This window comes from Drosophila subpulchrella, chromosome 3L (genome assembly GCF_014743375.2).
Source record: "Drosophila subpulchrella strain 33 F10 #4 breed RU33 chromosome 3L, RU_Dsub_v1.1 Primary Assembly, whole genome shotgun sequence".
Lineage (NCBI taxonomy): Eukaryota > Metazoa > Arthropoda > Insecta > Diptera > Drosophilidae > Drosophila > Drosophila subpulchrella.
In genome coordinates, this window is record NC_050612.1 from 11850407 (window position 1) to 11875627 (window position 25221).

Consider the following 25221-nt stretch of genomic DNA (forward strand, 5'->3'; position numbering starts at 1 on the left):
AGGATAGCAAGCAACAACAATGCCGCCAAGCGTTTTTTGTTTATGAATGAAAAGCGCAAAGGCGAAACGGCGATAAAATGGTGTGTGGGCAAAAAGAGCAGCAAACTAGGGTACTTGAGGGGGTTCGACCAGCAGATACCCTACAAAATTGATTTATTTGATGTAACAGAGGGAGAATGGATAAAAATGACAGTTAATTAGAATTTTTTTACTTTTATTTAATACAGTTTGAATTTGTTATATTTCTTTTACAAATGTTTAACTGGTTTTAACATTATTATATAAATGTACATATTAGTTTATTATTTTTCATGCAAGTTGTGATTTAATAATGACAATCCAGTCTGTGTCGACTTGTTTAAAGAATATTAGCAGGGCTATGTTTTTTACAACTTTCTAAGCAGTTACATATGTATATAGTTATGTTGTTACGAAAATAATGTTTTTTTCGTGGCTAAAATAGAAATTGTATGGAAGACGCCAAGATGTATGCTATATATTTTAAAACCGAAAGTTTAAAAATTTCCACAGTCTTCTTTTAGGCATCCTTTTAAATATTTTATATCCCTTAAAGGCCCTGACTTTTGCTTAAATAATCTTAAGACCTCGCAGGTGCCCATAGAACCGATACACCTGTTCTGAGAAACGGTAGCAAAGAGTGAGGCAAAAAAGGTAGACCGATGGAGAGCCGGTGAGAACTTGGCCGCCGCAGAGAGAGCGCCGGAGAGAGCGAGCGATCGTGCAAAACAAACAGGCAAGAGCCAAGAGCAGCAACAACAACAACCAGTCGGTGTCGGCCAGTCTGACAATTGGGCCTTTGCTTTTGCCTCTGCTTTTGCCTTGCCATTCCATTGCGCTCAGTTTTAGTTTCGGATTCGGTTCAGTCTTCAATCGGGCCCAAACGCGTTCGCTTGGCCAGCGCGCTCGTCACTCCGCCGAAGCCCCCCCTCTCACTGCGCCCCCCTCGCCCACACTCTCTTGCCTTTTGAGTGTGTGCGTGCGCCTGCCTACGTGTGTGCGAGTGTGTGTGTGTGTTAACAAAATGTGATTAGCAAAAATACAAAGAAATCAGGCATTGTGGCTGAAACAACAGTCAACGGCAACAGCAGCGCACATAAGTTAAAAAAAATATAATAATAATATGCAAAAACAGAAAACAAAATTTAAAACAGAAATCTTTAAACATATACACGAAATGCGAAAATTTGCATAAAAAGCAATGCGCTGGCGCGGCAACAAAGCACGGCCGTAAAAAATAAATAACGCCAACGACAATTCTGAATTTTGTGCTTTATCGGCAACAGCAGCAACAATTAAATTAATATTGAACTACACCCAAAGTTAACAAAAGTAGCAGCCATAAAAAAAAAACACAACACAACAGCAAAACCAGCAACAACAAAAGCGGCAACAGCAACAGCAACAACAACAACCATAAACGTTGTCTACCTTTTTTACCTTTTCAAGTGTTTTTGTTTTTGTTGCTGCTGCAGGAGAGATACAGATACAGAGAGATCCGGAGAGCAGGAACCGCAGACAAAGAGAGCGCCAGATCGGGCTTAACTCCGACCACGACTCCGACTTCGCCCTCGACCAGTTCCAGTTACCCGAACCGAGGCGATACTGATATGACCAGCTGTCTGCCAGCAGCCACAGATGCAATCCGGTGAGTTTCGCCCATTCACCGTTGCCGCATTCAAATTTCAGCCTCAAAGATACAATTTGAATTATGTATCTCGGGGGCGATTGATTGGATTTCAGTTTTAATCCATTACATTTTTAGTTATGGTTTTCAAATGAATATGATAAAGTAGCCATTACACAGAGAAAAAAACGGAACAATACCCGTTTGATATTGTCTCCTCAATTTTCACATATCACCTTTTACATATCAAATTGATACGAATTCATATCAACATGATACGGATTCATATCAACATTTCTAATTGATATGATTTTGCATTATATTAATATAAATTCGTATTAATTTGATATGTTTTTCATATCAAACGTAACATCGAAAAGTCTTCGAAAAAAAAGTATGACTGTGCTTTCGTATTTTTTGTGTATTAATGGTATTTAGTATGGTACTAAAGATATTTTTTGACAGAATTTCCGCGGTCTCTCTAATATTTGACGAAAAGTGAAAATGTACAAAGTAAAACATTTACATATGTTATTTATTTTATTTGCAAATGGTAAGTATCTCATTTTCAATTGTACTTATTTGATGTTTGTCTAACTCTAATATATTTATTTCTTGGACACTATAACGTGCTTTTCGGTGGCTGACAACACAGACTGCACTACTCAAAGTCAAATGGCTGGCCAAGATGCCGAACTGGGCAAGTTGGCGTCCACCACTTCGCTGGGAAACTTCTATCGAGGACAGAAGAAGGTCTTCCTGGCGCTGCTGCAAAGCTACAGGAGGCATCCGAGTACAGCGTTATCGGTCATTTATTGCTGAGTCCTGGATTTATTTTTATAATTAATCCGAAATATATAAAAAATAAATATTTACAGCGATCTTATGGGTTTTCAAAATTTTTTTTGTTTATAAGATGCAAAAAAGTAAAAACAAAACTGATTAATATTAATATTACAAACATATCAATCTGATATGAAAGTATATCAGTTTGATATGAAAGCATATCAGTTTGATATGAAAGCATATCAGTTGGATATTAAAAAATACCACAATTTGGTCACAGCTTTGATATGTGCGCATATCAATCTGGTATGAAAAATACCAAATTGACATGTTCGAAAATATCAATTTCATATGTTCGAAAATATGAATATGATATGGCAACATAAGGGATCAAAATTGATATGCAAAAATACCCGATTGATGACCAGTTTTGGTATTTTATTTTCTCTGTGTAGATACAATCGATGAGATGTATTTCACATTATTCCGATCAAAATCCTGTCGAAAAACCATATAGGGATATGTAATGAGATTGTAACTTTAAATTTTAAATTATCTTGAATTTCTTTAAATACTTAAGACATCAAGGCTTGATTTTCTCAATGTTCAAAGGGTAGGATAAATTGGTCATAATAACAAACCGTCATTTAAAAAATGATATAATATGTTTTTTTAATTCTATAAATTGATATCTCATTGAAATGCATATGAAATACACGTATAGACCATGGAAATTTCCGTTGACTTCAAAGATATCTTTCAGAATATATATTTATTTCAAAACAAGATATTTGTTATTTCACCAGTTGTGCAGGTAAAAGGCCAACCAGGTAGCAACCCTAGAGAATTGGCAGAATCGCAGGCTTCGCAAAACCCATTAAGAACTGCCAAAAACAAATGGTACACCATAGTAGTGGTGGTATTTGTATATATTTTCATGTGAGCCTCTTGTTGTTGTGCTAATTCGCAGCAATTTCTTCGTTCGCGGCCTTTTCATTAATAAGTTTCACGCGCCGCTCATTTTTCAACATACCCGCACTCCTGTCCCCGAAGCACCTCGTCTCTGGATCGGATTACCGTGTTGATGTTGTCTTTACTTTTCGCAGTCCCCAAATACTGGCAAGGCGGGAAGCGGGACGAATAAGTTATTCATTTTTTGCTAATTCGTACATGTAGGTAGTTTTTGGCTTTCAGTGGGGTAGATAACATAATTTAACTGGTGATGCAATGCACTCAAAGAATTGGCTAAGAACGTTGATGATTGATTGGCAATTTTCATTGTATTTAAATTCTTTTGTTGATTTTTTGAAAAAAGCATGATATCGAGAATAAGATGTTAGAGCTGTCTTATTCCCATTACCTTTCGTATACCCCTGATTGAAGTTTAGATCGTTGTCTTGCAATATCGATTACCCCACCTTTAACCCTAATTATAACTAGCAATGACATCTGCAACCCAGATTTCAGGCTCCAGACCAATATATTATCAATCGGAGCCATCCAAGTCACCCAATGTTACAATGACTGTCTGCGCATGCGTAGGGTAGGCAGAAACAGAAACAGAAACAGAAACGGATTGTTAGAGGTGGTGAGTGGAAAACGAGTTTTCCATCAGCGACTAATACTAGTTATGTTTTGCGACTGCCCGCCGCCAAAAACTCCTTTCCCTCCGCCGCCGGGCAGACTTTGAACCGACGTGTAATTGCAGTCGCAAGTTGCAAGTTGCAGGTTGCAGGTTGCAAGCTGCCAGTGGCTGGCTGCCGAGACACTTGACGCTCCTCCTCCGGGCACCTTAGCCAGGTATGACAATGGAATGCACAAACAAGAACCAAACACTTGCCAAGCACGCAATGCTACTCGGCTTCGGAAAAGCGGAATGTCCGCTGGATCAGAATACGTATACGTCCAGTGTGACGGTTATGTGAGCCGGCCGCCCGGTTCGCGGAAGCGCCCAACAAGGAGACTTGGAGGCCTTGCCACTTGGTCGGTTGGTCCAGCCCTGGCCAACAGGTAGGGTTACTCATAGCGAAGCATCTCGGCTCTGTCTCCATCGCGAAATTGAGTCATTCGCACGCTCTTATGAAACACAGACAGACTTCTGTAAATCGAACAGCGATCTTGTCACGTTCAAGATCTACAAAATGCGTGCATATCTTGCTCACTCTCAGAATATTAGGCAGGTTTGCATCATCAGGTATTACACATTTCATAAACCCGGGCTTAAAAAGTGTTTTGTCTTTCTAACAAATTGTTCTTTAAAATATTTAGGATAGTTTTGTGTATTTCTAATTCTCGGAATAGATTTTATATTTCTATTACCCCATTTCCTTTGATAGTAATAATTTAGTTTAGTAATTTCAAATCTTTTTTGGGAAAGAAGAAAACCTTTAGAACATTTTTTAAGGAATTTTTTTTAAAGATTTGAAAAGGCCAGTTGTATTGACTTGAAATATTTATATTTTGTGATTTGTATAAGACTAATATTCGAGCTATTTTGATGAAAATATATTGTTGAGTCACCAAGTGTGTAATGTTAAAATGTCATACTAATTATAGACCCCAAAACCTTGTTTGAGTCAAAGAAGTTGGACTGTAATAAAGAGGCTTAACGAACTGATATATTTAGTGGCTGTGTTTATTCCATTTCTGAACTCTGCCATTTTGTGGAGCAATGCAAATAGAATCTAAGCGGAGAGTTATGGGTCTTTGAATTTTGGCACAGCCTTTGTTTCCACTCTGTCTCCGAAATCTGGAGACCACGGAGCCCCCAAGACCCCCGTAACTGCCCCTCTTCTCTGAACTCGGGCCCGGGGCTTCGTGTGTATTAACCTGCCGCACCGGTTTCGGTTTATGTTTTAGCCAACGCCATCATCCATTACTTATACCCGAACCCGTACCCGTACCCCTAACCGTACCCCTGCCCGTTCATATGTGTGTTTCTATTTCTCTTTTAATTTTCTCTCGGGCGCTCAAAGTTGCTGCTGCTGCTGCTGCGACTTGTTGCTGCTTCTTTATTTATTTTTTAACCAGTTTTTCTGTTTGTTGTTGGTGCTGCAACCTGAGCGCGAATGAGCCATAAATAACAACAACCACAGCAGCCCAGTCGCTGTCTTCAGTCTTCTGTCCCGGTTTCCAGGAAGCAAATGTCTGTCCGTCGGTTTGTCCGTCGGTTAGTCCGTCGGTTAGTCCGTCCGTCAGTCCGCTTGTCCGCTTGTCCGCCTGTGGAGAGGCCCGAACACAAGCCCAAGCCCCAGCCCAAAGCCAAACCAAACCGTCTGCAATTCGCGTGCAGAGCCGCTGCCTCTTGCCTCTTGCCTCTGTGGATTATGCAACTCTTGGTTTTGGTTTTGGTTTTTATTTGAAAATTTAATAACCCGGGCGTTGGCGTTGGCGTCTGCTTCCTTGATGGTGCGACAGCAGCGGGAAATGACTTTTCTGCCAGCTTTTTGGCGCCCACTCATTTGGCCAGCCAGCAAATTCCCCGGTTGATCCGCTAAGTCGCGGCTAATCCCTTGCCGGAATTTTGCGCATCTAATCAAAAGACCCTGTTGCCCGCTGCATTCCACGAATGTCCAAAGAAGTCGACTGCAAGTTGGCCAAGAATTTACCGGGCTATCAGCGGTACATACAAGCGGCCAAGTGCAAGTGGGTAAACACAAACACGGGAAACCCCACGGAAAACAGAGAAGAACAGAATCATTTCGCGGAATTGTTGGCTGGCCATACGGTGCAGATTCTTGGGTAAACAAACTAGCCTGGGCAATTAATGTGGGCCAAAGCCTGCGCTCATTGCCAATTATTTGAAGGTTCCATAAAGATATTCGACCCATATTCGAGTGTCATAAAGATAGGTGTTATGGCGAATCGTAATTCGCGTGGATTTCTGGTACCTCAAAGTCTATTGTCAAGTACTTTTATATAAACACCATCACAGTCTGTGCAAGGGCATCTCGCCGAGAGTTTCTAAGATAAGCATCGAGGCAATGCAACAAGTATTTAGTGTCCGCGGAATATCTATATTTATATAACTATATATATGCACTTTCGGGGAACCCGAGAATAGAACCGCTCTGGAACTCTACAAGCGGACTAGTTCGCATTTGCAACTGCCCGGCGATAAGATAAAAAAGTGGCTGCCAGAGGCGCCTGAACTTTGGCAATGGGCCAATTCCAAACATGGCAGTGAAAAAATGCAGAGACTAAAATAAACAAATACACCCGACTAATTCTCAGATGATATAAGTAGTTCCATGCATTCCAATGGGGTGTGATTTCTGCTGTTATAGATTTTAGCAAGCAAATTTATTATTATAAATAAAATAAAAATATATTTTTTCAATGAAATATCTCGTTTGACATTTTTAGCTGCCCCAGATGATGAAAATTAAACATACCTGATTGGGAGAATTCTTTAAGATGCACGAACTCTTCAACAAAGTGCTTGCCAAGCGCGATCTCTCCCGAGCCGGAGATCTTTTCTCCGTGCCGGATGCAGATATTGTAGACGATATCACGGAGGTGGTAGGTTATCCCTTATTATTATCTTCAAATCGAATTTAATTGTAGTATTTTCATATAAGCTCTCCGAGATTAGTCCCATCATCTCGCATGCGGACTATGTGAAGAACAACAATGACCAGAGCGTGGTGGAGATCTGTGTGACTCGGGTGCTCTCTTGCATCCGTGAAACGCGCACTGCGGAGCGGTACTGTGCTGCTCTGGTGGATCTTCTGAAGACCTGCCTGCTGTGGAACCTCCAACCCTCGGGAACCACCAAGGAAGAGCCACCCCACGCCAAGATTGCCGCCGATATCATCTCTAGCATTTTTCTGGTAAGATAAAGATTTCTCTTAAAATTCTTTATTATAAATTAGGTAGATTATATATATTTTATTAATATAATTTTCTTTAACCTTCAGAACTATGACAAAAAAGAACTGATGAAAATAGCCCTACCCGTCGCCGTGCAGTTCCTTCCGAAAGGAAATCGTGAGCTGTCAAGGAATCTGGCCAGTTACATATCGCTGGCGGCCATCGATCACGCCTGCCTGCTGAGTCCCCATACGGATTCCGTCATGGAGTCGATCCTGTCCGGGAACTATGGTCTCCTCCGAGTGCTTTCGCAGGTGTACGAGGTGGCTCCAGAGGCGGTGACGCCACATGCCCCACTTCTGATGCCCCTGCTGCCGCAGTGTGATCCCCAGGAGAGGATGGCGGTGTTTCAGTTGTACCTACTCATTGTGCAGAAGTCGCCGGAAGTGCTGGAATCGTGCGTTCCACAGCTATGTGGCTTCCTGCTCGACAGCGACACCTCTAACATCACCATGCAGATCTTGCTGAAGCTTTCACAGCACTCACCCAATCTTCTCCTCGATCACTTCGAGCAATTGCAACTGGCGGCCAAGACGAATCCGGGAACCATTCCACTTTGTGCCCAGATTATGACAACTGCTGGAATCGGGAGCAAGGAGACGGCCCAGCAGGCCCTGGACTTTGTCCTGGAGCACCTGCCCACCCAGGCACTCCTGCAGCAGGAGGCCACTCGCCTATGCTCCGCCTATCCGGTTTTATTCACCGACAAGGTCCTGGCCTGTGTGAGGCAGAAGAACGCTGCCCTCAGCTCTCAACAGGATGTGGTGGGAAGTGCCTTGGGAAACAAGACCTCCGGTGGTATCACCATTGTTAGCTTGAACAGCACCAGTCCCAGTCCGCCTTTAAAGCCAGGTAAGATACATTATGAGGGTATTAATTAGTTATTAATCAATTGAAATATATCTTATAGCTCCCATTGCCGCTCCCTCCATCAATACCGCTATCATCCAGCCGGCCAGCGTAGCCAATGCCAGTGCCACGCCCACAGCACCCCCCGCCTCCGTTTCAGCGCCCATTGCCACCTCCACGCCCGTGTCCGCTGCCACGCCCACTCCCCAGCATGCGGGCTATACGCGGCGGGTGAAACTGGGGGATTCCCGGAGCACGGGTCGCCTGCATCCTGCCAGCAACACGCACCGGAGTGTGACCCGGTTGAATGTGGCCAGTGGATCGGTGGGAGGACTCCACAAGAGCATGACCCGGCTGAGCAACTCACAGATTAACCAGCAACCAGGAGGTAGTTCCAATGGGAATGTGGTAGTGCAATCGGGTGCCACACCGAAGACACCCAGTGCCTTCAGCAATCCGCCCGTGACACCAGTGCCTCCCCTAAGCAACAATGTGGTCATCACTGGACACAACCGACATGGCATACCCGTGACCTCCGGCGGAGTGACTGTGACCACTTCGCCCTCAAAGGTGCGACCCCACTCCCAGGGACCCTCCACGCTGCTCAACTCGAGCACGGTGCTGATGAAGTACAGCACGGATGCACTGAATCAGTCGGTGGGCTCGATCTCCATACCACAGTCCTCGACGGCGGCCAGTTTGCAGCCGGCGCAGACACAGAATGCGGTATCCGTGCACCATGCCTCGCCAGCGCTGCCCCAATCCTCCAGCAATGGCCACGCCAAGTCGGTGATGAAGCTGCCTGTCAACGGAAACGTAAGGATATACCTTGTAAAAATCTAAAGAATGTTTATAACGTATAAGAAACTCAAATTCCAGAGCGAAGTGGTTGTCTCGGGACCCACCACCAATGTGGCCCCTCGGCGCAGCGATAATACCAGCAGGACCTTGCTGAACGCCAACAGTGTGATGGACCAACGGATGAGCACCTTCGAGCCATACCAGATCATGCGAGATCCCGTCCAGCAATTCTGCGAGAAGAACTTTAATTCGATCAAGTCTTATATGGACGAGGTATCGCAGCACCTGCCGCCGCCTACACGGTGCAGCATCGAGGGTAAGTCCTTGAAGATCCTTTTCCCTCAATCTCTAACTCCTCTCCCCTATCCATCCCCCACATAAAAACACTCAAACACCCCACACACAAACACATCACACAGTTTCCAATGAATTCGCAGAACGTCGGACCAAAAAGGTGGCCAAACTGCACTTCGCCTGTCAGATTCGAGGACCCCATTGCCTGTATTCCAAAACTTGCTTCACGATGCGAACACGGAACCCCAAGACCTGGATACATATGATGTTCCTGGACTTTCAAGTGCGGCATTTTGTGGGTGCTCCGGATTTTAGAGCTGAATAACATTTTTTGTAACCATATTTTTAATATTTTAGGTAAAGGAAAAGTGCGTGCTGAGCACGCGTGAGTCTGGCATTAGCAATCTCAAGAATATCTGGCAGATACTCAAGTGCGAAAACCGCAGCTTCACTGAATTGGTCACCAGCCAGTTTCCTCAGGTCAAGGTGGGTTTTTATTTTTGAAGAAAAGTATAGGATCTTGAAAAATTATTATGTATATATTTAAAGGCTATGCAATTTTTTTTAATAAACAAAATTTGTTAATTCTTTTTCAGGACCGCGAGATTTTGGTGAATGAGTTGCGTCACTCGGGCTTTCTGGACGTGTTTGAGGTCTCCAAGACGGACAAGTCCAACCCGAACTGCAACGAGTTGGAGTACCAGTGGGGCTGCTTCCTGTGCAACCATCCGGATAAGGCAGTGGGCTTCCTGAACGGCAGTAATCAGCCCATGATAGAGGGTCAGCTGAAGGAGAAGAAGGGCAAGTGGCGACTTTTCAGGCGCTGGCGAACGCGATACTTCACTCTGTCCGGAGCCCATTTGTCCTGCAAGGGATCTGTGAGTATATACTACATTTGATCCAAGAATTACTAAATTCCAAAATATTCCAGAGCGGTGGGGAGAGCATCGATGTGAACCAGATACGATCGGTGAAGGTGTCGCGGGGAGCCCGCAACATTCCCAAGGCCTTCGAGATCTTCACCGCCGACCAGACACTAATACTCAAGCCCAAGGACGGCAAGAATGCCGAGGAGTGGGTGCAGTGCCTCAGCATCGTGGTGGCCCACTCGCAGGCCCGGGACAATCCCACGGCCAAAACGAATAGCTTGCCCGCCCGCAGCATGGGCAGCAGCAAGCCCTCCTTCTAGGACTCTTCTAGGATGCGATGCCATCCCAAATCAACCCCAATGTGAGATTATTTGTAAATGTAAAGACAGAGCAACGGCAACACACAAAAGACAAACAGACAAAGGATCGGCGATCTATATATACACACCATATATATACAATATACCATTATATATCTTTATATATATATATACCTTAGGCCTATGCCCATAGACTTATCTAGCGTGTACTTACCATTTCAAGGGATTTCAAAAATTTTGCGAAATTGTTTTTTTCATTTATAGTTGATTTTTATACATATGTATTAGTTTATGCTTATTTATTGTACGTGTATTAAACAAACAGCTTGCTTTCGAACTCGAATGCTTTAGTTATTTCTCAGTACACGGGGTTTGACTTTCACCAACCCCCCTATTTCACCTCCCACTAATGACTGAATGGCAAATTGTAGCTGCAATCTTAATTTTGGCAATGCGGCAAGGAATTGGAGGTGAGCCATATCTCGAGGGATATCAGTGGCGTTTTCTCATAAGCAAAATCTATTCTAAATCTGCTTTGTGATTGGCTCTAAAATTTCTCAACATATGTGGCATGATGGAGCTTTTCAATTTGAGGTGCTGCTCAACAAAGTTTAACTTAACTGTATAGTTATTTCCATACATTTTCATAATACTTGGGGACCGAATACATGTTAACCCATCGAAATTGAAGACAAAAAGTATGCAGCATAGAAATTTTAAATGCTGCAGGGTAGGCTATATAAGCTAAATGCAGAAACCAACTGAAATGTATTACTAGTGGCTTAAAGAAGTCTAGTTGCTTTATGGAATGGAATGATTTGTATAAAATATTATATCTTTTGGACGTGGTTAAAACATCTACATCTGCTGTTTCGCATAGAATTGGACGCAAACATTTTTAACTAACTACGTAAAAGTAAACAACGCTCAAGATCTAAAAGTTAACTAGACAATTAACAACAGTTTTTGACACAATTCAAGGCGTGGACACATCGCCATTGGCATTGTGATCCGTTTCATTAGTTTCGAGCAGCCGCGTCCAGTTGGCATTCGTCCTGACCACCTCTATGTCCTGTCGCAGTTGCTGGAGCGGAGGATGCAGTTCCATGGGCAATCCGTCGTCCAGGATGCGGTACACGTGCTCCAGTTGATTGGCATAGATCCTAAGGCGTTCCACATTGTTGTTATCCTGATGTGGTTTTTGGACCTGGAGAGCATGGGTAATAGGATTAAAAGTATGGCATACATTGATGTATCATCTCACCTGGCTGCCACTGACCATTTCGAGGTATCCCCTAACTCGAGGATCCTTCAGCTGCCCACCTGCCTGCCACATTTTGAGCAGATTCAGGATTCCCAGGACATCTCCCTGGTCGGAATCCTGGTTGGGTGAGAGCAGGCGCATGGGCGGGAACTCCGTGGTGGGCGACAGCTTTTTGTAGCTGCTGCATAAGGTGCTCAGCGTGCAGATGTCCTCGTTGAGACGCTGGTCAGGATTATCAGATGAAGTGCAGGTGGAGATGGTGGAGAAGCAGTAGCGTGGTTACATTAGTTTGGAGACTCATTTTAAACGAAATAGTGCACTTTTGAACTTGATTTGCGACTGTCGTACCATCGAGATGTCGTTTGATGACGGTCGTTTGATGATTGAGGTGATGATGATTGAAATAAGGTGAAACAAATTATATCGAAGGATCGATCGATCAACAACTACGACTACAGCAGCACAACTCAAGTATATAAATAAGCCAGGTAATTTATTCAAAATTAAGACTACAACTAAACTAAATCAATCAAATAAAGTAAGATCGCGATCGAGATGGGTGTACAACATATGAGAATATATCTGAACGTAAACGTAAAACGATATATAGAAATGTCTTCGAAGGAGGCGCAACGCAAAAGTCCACAAAAAGCTCAGTGGCGGCGATCAAATCTAAAACCTTACGTCGATCTCGTTGCGATGGCGCTGCATTTCGGCCTTGGCGCCACCAAGATCACTGCCCTTGATCATCAGCTCCTGGGTGGCGTCCATGAGATCGTCCTGCAGCTTCAGGTTGACGTCCTCCAAGTCTTTTAGTTTCTCCAGCATGTCCTCCTTGTGCTGCTGCAGTTTGTTCCTATAACAGATCATTTGTTAATAAGTTTTCAATTAATCAGAGATCTTATGTAAACTCACTTATCAACTATCAATTGCTGTATGCAGTTGTCGTTGTCCAGCTGAACCAGTCTCAAAACCTTGAGCAATTTGGTCACCAGGGTGTCCACCTCGATCACCTGGTCCACCACAGCCTGTGCGGTGCTATATTCCATGAGAGAAGGCAATTCCGCCAGCTCCGCCAGAGAGTCATGGCAACTCAGCTCCTCCGTGTTGCACTGATCGCGGGGACTGAAATGGAATAATGGTTATATATATATATATTATAAGGAATCCCTTTTAATAACTCACTTCATGGGCATGCCGTTGATCTTGTGCATATGCAGCTCCATTTGCTGGCGATTGGTGATGGCCTGAGACAACTGCTGCAGGGAGTCATCGCCTCCTGTTCCCCCATTTAGATTGTTCTGATGGCTACATTGACTGATCAGCTCCGTGGGCAGCTCTATCTGGGAGATCATCCCCGTGCAGGAGGAAACCATGTTGTGCGAATGCGAATCCGGGTGAACCACATCCTCCAACACGTTGTCCATCATCAGCAGACAGGGTTCCGTTTCGGAGTCTAGCATTTCCGTAGAATCCGAATCGTCTAAAAAAGATCATGAAAATGCTATTAATTTCAAAGTTTCTATATTACTTATAACAACAGTACCACCATTTCCTTGGGGCTCATGACTGGTAGTGCCTGTGGTAACTACTTGAGCTGATCCCGAACCCACTCCATTCCTCTTTCCCGCCTGACGGAGGGACAATCTCTTCCCGGAATGGGTGGTGGCCTGGCGAATGGCACCGATGACAGCGGCAATGAAGGACTGGTTGCGCTGCGGGGATAAGGAGCCATCACTGGCCAGGACCAGGGTGTGGATGGCATCGCCAGGGGCTGCAGGACAGATGGGCAGGTCCAGGCCATTGGGTCGCTGGCCGTTCTGAACCTGCTCCGATTCCGCCTGGAAGCGAATGTCCTGGACAAACAAAATGTATTAGGAAAAGCTTAGGAATAATATATATTAGATAAAACCCACCTCCAAGTCCTGCTCGGAAATACTGTAGGAGTAGACCAGCTGCTCCACTAGACCATCCAATCGGGAGTGCAGTCCCGAGAGGGCAGTGGATGCTCCAGCCACCGAGGCATTCTGCTGGTGGATCAGCTCCCTTGACTTGTTCTCCAGGGCGCTGAACTTGGTCTGCAGCAGGCGGTTCTCCTGGCGCCGCTGCTCATTGAGCCTCACCAGATGTCGGCACTCATCCCGCAGGACCTTCGCCTCCTCCTCGCGATTGGCCAGTTGCGACTTAACTGCCTGATAGTCCGCCTCCAGATCCCGCAGAGCATCGCACTGGGCGGCCTTCTCGTGCTGCAGGAAATCCTGCAGCTCACTGGACTCCAATTCGATGGCAGCCTTCTCCTGGATCAGCAGCTGCTGCGTGGCCAGGGATCTCCTCATCTCCTGCTGCAGGGCTCGGCACATGGCCCTCAGCTGGCCGATCTCCTGCTGGCGCTCGAAGAGCTCATGGCCACTGATCTGGATCTGGGACTCCAGCATGAGCAGGCTGTCGTGGCCACTGCCATCGCCACTGTCCTCCGAGGTGGGTGTTCCCGCACTGGCACTTACCACCCGGGCCAGCTCCAGCATGCCCATCACCCGCTCCGTGTTCAGGTGCAGCTCCTGCTGCATGGCCAGCTTCTCCTCCCGCTCCCGCTGCAGTTTTGCGCTCAGCTGGCGCACCTCCTGACGCAGTTGCTCCAGCTCAAAGTCCCTCTGGTCGGGTTCCGCTTGGGTGCTTTGATGGCGCTGCTCTACGGCGTCTAGGGCACGAGTTTGCAGTAGACCGCCGCCCAGGACCTGCTCCAAATCCTCACTGGTCAGGGCCGTTTGCACGGCGGTCTCGTGATAGATTCGTGTCCTGGGAGTCGCTGTCTGAGGTCTCCTTAGGGAGTTGACCTTGGCTGTGGCCGGCGCCAGGTTTCTGCGACTCGTGGGCACCACCATCACCGAGGAGGTCATGCGGGCATCAACGATAGCGGCCCGGCTGATGGAGTTGCTCCTGGACAGGCGCCCCCCAGTGAGATCCTCCACAGACTGCTGTTTCCGGCGACGTGGGAGAGTTCCTCCAGGTGCGGGACTTCCCCGCATTCGATTTGCCGTCACCTCCGGGGTCACTGACATTCCACGACGAGCTGCTCCTCGATTCGCCGGCCAGCGACCATCGTCTGAGGGAGTTCCCGGGGTCCTGGCGCGACTCAAGGAGGGAGTTCTCTGCACCTGCGAGAGCCGCTGGACAGACTGCGCTCGATTCAGGGCATTGGGGAGGGTATCCGGTTTCTGGGGGCGTGCCAGGCGGGTCGAAGTGGGCGTGACCGTGGAACTGGGCACTCGAAAGGAGGAGGAGGTCGACAGGCGTGACTTGTCCCTGGGCGTTGAGGGAGTGGCCGGTGCTGCCGGGGCCAAACTGTTTCTGGGCAGGCTTTCCGCTCTCTTTAGGTTGGCCACTCTGCCACGCAGCTGATCCTTGGCAGGGGTTCCCGTTGGCTCCGGCTCAAACATGGCCACTTTCTTCTTCACGGAACCCGTTCTCCTGGGAGGCGATGTCTTTTCACTGCCCGTTTCACTGGGCGCCTGTGGCACCGTGGTCACCTTCAGCTCGCAGCTGTCGTAGATCTCCTCCAGGCCATTGCTGCTGGTGTAGCCGCCACTGGTGCTGCTCAGTCCACGTTGCAAGGTGACTCGGGAGTGGCAACAACTGGCCACATCCAGCCCACTGTCGCTGCCATCGCAATTGCTGGGGGTCACCACCGACTCACTCAGCTCCAGGCTGCTCATGCCCACAACCAGCTGCTCCTCCAGGCAGACCACTTGCGGCTGTTCCTCCGGTTGCGATGCCATCTCGAAGAGAGTGGCGGACATGGCCGGGCACTCTAGTCCACTGAGAAAATAATAAAAGAGAAAAGAAAGGGAATTGTTAGTCAGAGCACTTGTACTTAAAATTGTGTTTACATATTAATTTTAAATATTTTCAATCATTGAAATATAATAAGAGTTTCGTCTTTAAAGTTTTTTAACTTTTTATTGTATCTATTTTTCCAGCATAGACTGTTAGTTCGGTGAAAGACACCTACTGGTTTGTAATTTAAAGTTATAAATCTTTATTTTCCTCCAACTATTTTCCTCTGTGCAGTGATTCACTTGGGGCGACCCACATTTCGGGAAGCGTATTTTTGGGATGCTGGCATTTCGCACCGATTACATTCCCCATTTCCCGCTCCCATTCTCTCGGCATGCGACACAAACAAGTTGCATGCCACCGACCTTTTCTCGAATGCAAAAATAGGATTTCGAGTACAATTCATTTTTTCGGTCAAGTTGCCCGGCACGCAACAGGAACAGATGGACGATGGACTCACGGACTGGGGGATGCATCGTGACCAGGACAAAACGGGTGGCCCCCAGGCTGTGATTGACTTGAACTAGTTTACAGGAGACTGACACGACACGAAATGTGCACCTGGCGACGTGTTAGCGAAGTGGGCCATCGCCTGGGTCTGTCGCAAATAAAATATGAGGAGCATTGTCTCGTGGGGTCGTCATCGGCGAAATATGCTTGAGGTTGCCAGCACACACAGCACATTTAGGTGGCTGTGGCACGTTGACCCACCTCGCAGACAGCTTTGGGCCATCATTGCGGCACTTTCCAAATTCGCATCCAATTTGGCATGCCGCATTGTTGTACCACGAGTTCGCACTCTATCATAGCCATCTAGTTGACTCACATTGAGATTCATAAAGACCGGGTCATAGATGTTGGCGCTAATTGAAAGTGGCTTTTTAATTTCGGAGGTGAGAATGGTGCTAAGTAAAAGTGTACAATCAAATTTCATATGCGGTTATAAAAATAATAGCCATTATAAAAAAATTGAGCAAAATGTTAATATAAATATCGCACTCTTTTAATAATTTCGTAGAGTTAGTATAGGTAGCAAGCTTTTAACAATTTCGGTACATTTTCATTCATAAGGGTATTATGGTTTCACCACTTGAAATTTGTAGGTTGCTATACATTTCAAGCTTTTTTGGCTTTACATTACAGTCCCGGTTAGACACACGTCATTAGCGTCATGTTTGTTATGCGATCTCCCAGAGATTTGGGCAAATTTTGACGATTTCATCACGGTGGCGGTGAGTGCGAAGGGAGATCTTAATGAAGTTGCTCCAGTTTCCAGCAAATTGGAAATTTATTTGAAGCGAATTACCGTACAGACTTGGCCAATTGCCAACCGGTTTGGCAAGGAATGCCCTTCATCCTCCCCTCTACCTGTTTCTGCTTTTTCAATTTCTCTAAAGCCAGAATGAAAGATCCTGCAAACGACCTTGTTTACGATATGTTAAAGGCTGTCTCAAGTCGTGCCCGCCACTCGGGCCATGCTCGAGTTGACTTTAAAGAGACGTTACAGCCGGCTTGGCTCGTTTTCCTATGCCATCTAGGCATCCAGACAAGGCAGTCCCCCAAATGAAGACCACTCGAGAGCGCTGATGGGAAGACTCCAAGAGCCTCCTCACTGGCCCCCCAGTAGGGTGCTAAGAGAGGCGAAGCGAAGCCATAAACAGTCACATGTCCACACAGAGATACACACAAAGTATCTACTGGATACACATTGAGCACCAGGCGGAGAAGGGAATAGGATGGGAAGTCGGGATTGGGATTGGGAACGGGAACGGGGACTGGGAATGAAGTTGTCGCCGCTAATCCACAAATCGATTGAAAAGCCATGGCCCTGGCAGTGAAAGATGCAAGTCTGCCGAGATGCCAGCAAAAACACGTTTCTGAAGCTGAGGCTAAAGCCTTATCGAAGTCGAGATCGTCACTATGTCGGTGCCAAGGCGCTTGGCGGAATTGTGTGAATAAACCGGAACTGACGCGGAATTTGTGCACAGAAAAAAATATATTTTGGATTTCCACCATGTTAGATTTGTATATTAATGTGTCTGCAACGGAACACACAAACCGAAATGTAGATAAACACTTTCATTTTTATAACTTTGAGTCATATTTTTATCTCCATAATGTTGCAAGATGCAACAATGTTTTGGCGAATTATAGTTCAAGGCGAAAGCTTTATAAATACATACAAGCCCACACTGCGCGGAGAATAGAAACCCTCGAGGGCGATTTCGTCACGGCACATTAACTCCAATCAATGGGCAAAGTATTCCTCTCGGAGGGGCCCACTAATTCGATTAAGGCGCTCGGCAGAGCAAGAATATATACCAAAGGCAAAGGCACCAGCGACGTCGTGATGTCGCTGACTTTGCCAAGTTAATTGCACTTAGCCGGGTTGTGTGGGGGGGAAATGGAAAATGGGAAATGGGAAAAGTTGCAAGAGATGCAAGTGCCACAAGTGCTGCGCTTAACGCTTCGCTCGGCATTAATTGCGGCGTTTGATGTCTCTGATGCGTTTGGTGGTGACTGTCAACGGTCACACACCAATCCCGCCATCTCGCAGACATCCTCCATTCATCTCGGATTAGCATCCATTCATTGAACAAGAAGCAGGCCTAATCTCAACGATTTCGCTGATTTAACAACCCACTCCTGGGTGAGAGTTTGGGCTCGTTAAGATAAGCTGGATTAAGAAACTGCATAGCAGGTAGTGTAGCTTTTTCCATAGCTCCTTTTTTTAGTGGTATTTCTCAGCAGACTAAAATTGAAAGCGGAATTTCGAGATCTGCAGAATTCAGTGGCTTATCGCATCTACAACTGCGGTCAAGCTGATTTCTGGGAACCGCTCAGCAATTTGTTCCTCAATTATGCATTTCCATACAAAAAGATATATGAGTATATGTACTCCAAATCGCATGACAATTCAGAACAGAATCTGCATAAACAGTGCGTTATGAGACTATAAAACCATGTTGAATTGGTATTGTATATTCTTTTGGTAGGTACCTCAAAACGTTATACCAAAATTAAACCTATTAATTTTTATAAATGATTGTTATTCTTAAAAAATATTATAATAGATGTAATTAATAATCAACTATTTTGTCATATTTTCCCGAAACGCACTGCCTGCATATGCATATGATTATTTATGCCATCGCAGTTCCTTGGTCAGTGATTCTGCGCCATATGTTCCGTAGTTTTTTTTTCAAATTGAAAAGGGGAAATACGAACGTTCATTTGCATAAATTTCTCCTCTCGTTTTATTCCGTCTGTTGTGGCAGTTGCATTGAAAACAATTTATTTCCCCATACAGTGGGTATCTACAGCAATTTATTTTGTGTCGCAGATTGGGGCAGGGGATTAGCGGAACCCCTTTTTCAATGCCCATTTGCTGGAACTCAAATCCCAGATACTTGCAGCTCGTAGAACTCAATTGGCAGGGCTTCTCTTTGGGAGGGAGTTAGTTCTGGCGATGGTTAATTGATATGGAACCGGGTGTTATGGGATACCCACGTTCTTTGTAACTGTCGAACAGGTGGTCGTGCGTGGGCAATTGCCACGCCCCGGAGAAGTGGGTCCACTCCCCGAAAACCGTTTTGTTGTTTGTCAAAGGACTTCCTGTGCTGCCAGCGATCCACGAAACTCAAATGAAGTGAAACATTTGTGCCGCGAATTACAATCGAGTTGCCCCCGGTCGGTGCACACCACACCACACCCCCTTTTTTAGTTGCAGCCCGCATCTGCTGCACAGCCAAGTCCCTCATCCCCTCGCCCCACCACACCCCTCAACCAAACACCATCCCCTCCGTTCCCCGTCTCAGTTATAATGAGTTGCAGTTGCAAGTTGTGCGCACAGTTTTCGTCTGGGGGACGAACGTCAATTCAAAACTTCGCACACAGAGATTAAAATATTTTAAAACTTCTAGTACAAAAGTCAGTGTTTTTAAAACGAAAAAAAATATGTTCCTAAAGCCCAATATAAATACTATTTGACAGAATGAATTTATTGTGGTTCTAAGATTTCATACATTTTATTAATTCATTGTTTCTTCAAATGGAATACTTTATTCCTTATATCAAATTTTGATTGATTGAAAGATCATTTCCCCTATACAAAATTCAGGAGATATCGTATCTTTTTGAAGTTGATTAAGATATCCTTTTAATAAATATCATCACGTTCTTAGTCTACAATTGAATCTTTAAAAAACCTTATGAAATACAACTAGAAAAAAAATTTTTTTAATCACTTTAAAAAGATAGAAAGATTTTAAAAAGCTTTTTGAAAAGGAACCCTCAAAGGGATACATGTTCCTAGAATATCACTATTTTTATGCTACCTAAAATTAATTTATAGATTGTACATAAATATTTTTTCACAGTGCAGAGTTTATTATTCGGAGAAGGGGCAGGAGTCATGACAGTGGGCAGTGGGGGAAGTCGAAGAACTTTCCGACTCTTCCGGGTTCTTTCCCTCTATCTGGCTTCGCCTATATTTTGGTGTTTTCGTTCCGTATTGCACCTGCCGACTTATCGCGCATTATGCACACAGAGCGGACCAGAAAATTGTAAGCATGATTTTCTAATTTTTAGCCGATTCCCCTGTCTCTGCTTCGCGGCTTTGCTTTTCTTTATTTTTTTGTTCAAAACAGTTTCAATTTGTTTTTGGGGCTAACTCCCGCTAGACTGTGCGAGTGTTTGGGGTATCAAAGAAACAAGAACTGAAAACCGAAAAGAGGCGGGGTATAAAAACCTGGGGACGGGAGGGGCGTGGCTGGGCCTTATAGCGGTGGCAGCTGGCTATCACGAACATAGCTTTTGGGGATCGGGAATATTGGGTAACGGGAACGGGCTCACTAGGCATTGGGGATTGGGGATTGGGCATTGGATCTGATATTGGGCAACAATAATACGAGTAGTCGGCGTTGCAGGAAGAAGCGGCCGACTGGATCGCTCATCGCTTTTGAAGTTTTTAACGTTTGCCTCTGGTGTGTGTTGTTGTTGATTTAGACGCCGATGTTGCTTTTATTTTTGTTGTTTTGTTCAGTGCCGTAAACTATAAACAATTTTTGGCGGCTTCTCAGTCAACGGCAACGGCACGCAAAAGTTTCGCTTTGCATTTACTGGAAAGTTTTTTTGAAAAGCAGATTGGGCAATAGTGAAAAGTAGGCAACTCCCAAGAGCTTGAAAATGCTTCACATTCTGAGGATTTCACTGGACTACAAAAATATATATGTTGAAAACCGAAAGTAACATGAATCCTTTTTCAAATCTAATATACCACATTACTTTTATTTTTAATTCTCGAGGGGATAACCATATTTTCATGGTCTTCAGAAATATGTACATACCATATTAGTTCCAAGAACATACCATTTATATCAGGAGTCTTCATATCTCGAAACTCTTTTTGCAATGGAAAGACCGCATTAATCATGTTTCCCGCCATTCTATAAATATCTTTTATTAGGCAGCCAGCGATTGAAATGTACTCCGCCAATGGAGTCTTTTGTGACAAATGTGCCGCACTTGATTTGTTTTTGAGATGTGCGGAACTGCTGAGGGCGGAATATCGTGCGTTGGCCTGGTCCGAATGCGAACCGGAATAGACCGGCGTAGACCGGAATGAAATGAAATGGTGATGGTGACTAGTACTTCTCTTAGCCATTATCCCACTCGCCGCTGCAGCGCTCTCCTTGTGAAACTCTCCGGCTTAATTAACAACTCATTGCGTTGGCAATTACGCCAACAACTAAAATTATTTGTCATATGGCGGAGAAAGTCGGGATTGCGGCTGCGGTCCGATCTCCATCGCAATGTGCGGATACTTGGCCTATGGCAACTTGGTCTCTTAACAATTTGGATATCAAGAAAATGGCTCTTTACGACATGCCATAATACACATAGTTTTCATACCAATGCGAGTAAAAACAATGAGTGGTGTACTTCACGGTCCGAGGAGTTTTTCAGCGGCATGCGCCACACGACACTCTCCGCCGCCAAAAGTGGGGAAAAACTGCTAACGGGAGGTGGGGGGAGGCGGTCTTGACCATTGACCAGCACCGCTCAGAGTTGAGCTTGACTGGAGGCAATCTATAAAACCGAGGCAGCAACACAGTGAAATAATTTCAAACCTGCTGTATAACTGAAAGATATTCTAGTTTCATAATTAAAAGAATAGAATCCTTAAAAACAATCAATTTAAGCCACATTTCTGTAGTATATATGTATAAGTTTTCCCTTTTATTCTTAGCCTTTTCAGAAAATCCCCCGATAATAATATTTGTTTCTATCATTAAGATAAATTCCCGATATGATAACAATATATTTTTGGATACAAAAATGTCAGGTAGATAAGCGTTTCCCTCTTTGTTATAAAAATGAATGCATTAATGACATTTTGTTGTTTTACTATACTATGACTATACCTAGAATCTTAACAATATGTTACATTTTAAATATTTTCTCGCAGTGCACAAAATGCCGAAAGCGGCACAGACAAAGCGAGTGAAAAGCATCTGGAGACGCCTGAAAGTCTCGCCTGAGAGCCTCGCTCATTGTCAACGCGAGTCTCGAGAGCTATGGCAAGGTTCCAGGCAGGGTTCCAGAACCGTTCTCCAAGGCAGAACCCTCTGAAACGCAATAACCGAATGCCCATTGTCTGAGGTAAGACGAGATGAGGCTGCAGCCTGAATTCTGCTCCGTTTGCCCTCGTTTATCGTGTTTCAAGGGTTGCCAAATCAAAAACGTAGCAAATCTGGCCATTCAACTGACCTTGAAAACCACCCAGACATGTGTTCGTATCTGAGTCCCCCGTTACTGATTATAAACAATGCAAAATTTGGACAAGTTTCAAAGGGGCAGAGGGAATGTTGCTAAAAAAAAACAGGCTCGAATCAGAGAGCTGCTAAATATCGCACACTTTAAAAACTTGTTTATCATAAATTAATTCCATTGTTATTGGGAGACCCGCTAATCGGACATTTAAATGCCGGCTATCAGGGGAAATACGCTGGAAATGCACTGCTTATCTTGAGGGAGTGGGGAAGCCAAAGTGGTAAGAGTGCTAAAACTGGAAGGTGCTGATAAGTCGATCGGACGAAAGGCGTGTGGGAAAGCGAAATGTGTCACACGATGTGCGAGGAAAGCACAAGAACGGAGGCTTGTTTCTTACGACTCTCAGCGGAAACTGCATTAATTGAAGCTTAATTAGCGTTTTCCTGAACTCACTCTCCATTATACCAACCCCTCCCCCACTCCAAGTAACAAATTGTCGCATTATGGAGTAACGGTTGCAATGTCCGCTGCTCCATCAATCGAGACTTATGAATATGGTAAACGCCACTTAAATAGGCCGGAATACACCAGAAAAAATAAAACCAGAGAGACTTACTCTGTGATATAAATAGTACTTTAAATGTCACAAAACAACGACTCGATTTAACTAAAGATTATAATCTTTAAACCAAATTCCGGTTCATAAAAAGTGTAATGGCTATCATTACTCGTAAGAAAAAGGAAACTCATTCGATTTTTGCTGAATTTTTTTGTTGTATCTCAAACGCGAACACGTCAAGTTGGGCCCCCATTTCGCAGCATAACTTTTTGCAGTGTGTCAAGTTGTGACTGTTTGACTGACTGACTGAATGACGGACTGACATTAAATTGCACTCTTCCTGATTGCTCCGTCGCTTCAAAATCGATTATCGCCGAAGTCATGCAACTGAAATTATATTCATCGCTTGCCACAAGCATATACATACAAAGTTAACGCTGCATAATGAATCGGGCGACGTGGCTAGGATACAAAGTCCGGTAGCCCCAAGACGGGTCGGTCCTGACCTTTTTAATTTCAGCTAAAAACCAAAGCCACACGACGCCAAGACATGAGGCTTGCCACCTCTGACCCACCACAACCACCCCCTCAACCAACCGACGATGTGGTTTCAACTTAAGACGCAGCTCATATTCGATAACCACTTTCTACCCGCCAAAGACTTACGGTGGGGACTCAATAAGAAGGACTACCATCTGGATTATAAGCAATTCGGGATGAGTTCAATGCTCCTCAGGACTTATACAAAAATATTCGTAATATTCCTTGATACAGAGATTTTGTAATAATAAAGGATGTAGAAACGATAATTCTTTAAGTAAAAAAAATTCTGTTATCACAACATGATAACAAAATATGATATTCTTATTTTACAAAGGTGATGATGATTATCAAAGGCTAAAAATATTTTTTTAGAACCAAAACTATTTAAAATGAAGGATCTTTAAACCTTTTAAATTTTTGTAAGGCATTTCAAGGATTTGTAATACAGTATGGAGTTCGATTTTGAACTGTAGCCTATAAATGCCCGTCTTAGTGGTGTTCTACTGTAGTTACTCACCCACGGAGTTGGAGTTAAAGGAGGAAAACTGTGCCAGCGGTTGAGGCTGCTGGAGTTTTGTTCGTTGATTCGCTCGTTCGCTGTTTTGTTTGTTTGTTTGTTTGTTTGTTTGTCGAGTTGTTGTTTCTGCTGCTCAGTTGTTGTTCCTTTGGTGGGCGACGATGAAAATGTCAGAGGGTCGCGGCATTACGGCCTCCCAGGGCATTCTCTTTTCGGTTTTGTTATTTTCCAACGCTGCCTGATAATTCTATTATTGCGCTCGCTCTCTTGGGGGGAGTGCAAAATAATGGATGGCAATTCGCGGACGGAAATTTGCGAATTTAGCGAGTCGCTTCAATTTTGTGCAAATTGAATGCACAAACACGGCGAAAGAGGGAGAGAAATTATCACCGGTGTTCTTGTTCCCACTCTCTCCCACACGCACACACACACGCAGGCTCTTTTTCGTGACAGCTGCAACAGTGATCACTCAAGAACTCGAAATCGTCCTTTTCTGCCGTTCGTCCCCTCTCTCTTTGTTCACTTCCTTTTGTTGTTCCGTTTACCTAACCCAACGGTTTACTTGTATTGCCAGGACTTGCACATACACACACATATACACAACACTAGCGCACTGCAGCTAAGCTCAAAAGGAAAAATCGATGATGAATCTGCGAATTAAAAGTCCATGCCGCAACATCGATTAATTTGCCGCAAATGCCAGTCTGTCGTTTTAATTTAGTTTTTCAGCCTTGTTTTGCAGCTTGGAGAGCTAAAAGACCGCAAGGCTTCAGTGGAAAACCCGTTCCGCGCGCAGGAAAGTCGGAAAAACGAAAATCGAAAAGCGGCTGGGTAAGGAAACGCGCCCACTCGCGAAAAACAACAAGTTTAAATAATAATTAAATCGATAAATATATTCACTTAATAAGAATATACATAATTATACTTCTTTTAAGTATCCATATTTCTGTTGATTTGCAAAAGACGAATAAACACACTAACACGACGATTTCCTTTTCTGTTCGATTGAAATATGTTGGTTCAAATGCCGCAACTCCGCAGGCTTTAAAGATATATAGATGTTTCTTAAAAAGTATCTTTAATAGGAACCGAAAACAGCGCGCGCTGCAGCGCTCTCTCGAAAAATTACAGAGAGAACTGGGTGCTGGTTGCTTATATAGATTTTTGAATCTTTAGAGAAACCAAAGAAATCTAACGAAAAAATACCAAATCGGGCATTCTCTCTCAAGCTGTTAACTGTCTGGTATATCTCACTGTTAACTCTCACCCGCTGTTAAATGTATCTGCCTGCTGA

The 25221-nt window shown here is 44.5% G+C and overlaps 2 protein-coding genes across 4 annotated transcripts; one reads left to right on the forward strand and one right to left on the reverse strand.

The window, feature by feature from the left end:
- The first annotated feature begins 879 nt into the window (after positions 1 to 879).
- On the forward strand, positions 880 to 10773 carry LOC119552816 (protein melted). The gene is made up of 10 exons (XM_037862663.1): positions 880 to 1666; positions 6797 to 6952; positions 7012 to 7263; positions 7351 to 8155; positions 8214 to 8968; positions 9032 to 9269; positions 9373 to 9542; positions 9605 to 9733; positions 9844 to 10125; positions 10179 to 10773. Exons 2-10 carry the CDS (start codon positions 6848 to 6850, stop codon positions 10434 to 10436), a joined length of 2994 nt encoding a protein of 997 aa, XP_037718591.1. The 5' UTR covers positions 880 to 1666; positions 6797 to 6847; the 3' UTR covers positions 10437 to 10773.
- Positions 10759 to 25025, reverse strand: LOC119552815. 3 transcript variants are annotated; one of them, XM_037862661.1, is made up of 8 exons: positions 23928 to 25025; positions 13617 to 15516; positions 13250 to 13556; positions 12886 to 13183; positions 12616 to 12825; positions 12385 to 12556; positions 11701 to 11922; positions 10759 to 11643 (listed from the first exon to the last, which is right to left on the reverse strand). In XM_037862661.1, the coding sequence occupies exons 2-8, from the start codon at positions 15495 to 15497 to the stop codon at positions 11413 to 11415; spliced, it is 3321 nt and encodes a 1106-aa protein (XP_037718589.1). In that variant the 5' UTR covers positions 15498 to 15516; positions 23928 to 25025; the 3' UTR covers positions 10759 to 11412. The 3 variants fall into 3 exon arrangements, with proteins under 3 accessions (XP_037718589.1, XP_037718590.1, XP_037718588.1); XM_037862662.1 differs by having other exon boundaries at positions 10760 to 11643; positions 11716 to 11922; positions 13247 to 13556; positions 23928 to 25024; XM_037862660.1 differs by having other exon boundaries at positions 10761 to 11643; positions 13247 to 13556; positions 23928 to 25024.
- Between the last annotated feature and the right edge of the window lie 196 nt (positions 25026 to 25221).

Coding starts and splice junctions, on each gene's coding strand:
- LOC119552815 (XM_037862660.1), bottom strand. CDS start 15,497: ATGTCCGCCACTCTCTTCGAGATGGCATCGCAACCGGAGGAACAGCCG. Junction 13,184..13,246: donor TGAGCCCCAAGGAAATGGTG/GTACTGTTGTTA, acceptor GATCTTTTTTAG/ACGATTCGGATTCTACGGAA. Junction 12,826..12,885: donor ATCAACGGCATGCCCATGAA/GTGAGTTATTAA, acceptor ATTCCATTTCAG/TCCCCGCGATCAGTGCAACA.
- LOC119552816 (XM_037862663.1), top strand. CDS start 6,848: ATGCACGAACTCTTCAACAAAGTGCTTGCCAAGCGCGATCTCTCCCGA. Junction 8,156..8,213: donor CAGTCCGCCTTTAAAGCCAG/GTAAGATACATT, acceptor TATATCTTATAG/CTCCCATTGCCGCTCCCTCC. Junction 10,126..10,178: donor ATTTGTCCTGCAAGGGATCT/GTGAGTATATAC, acceptor AAAATATTCCAG/AGCGGTGGGGAGAGCATCGA.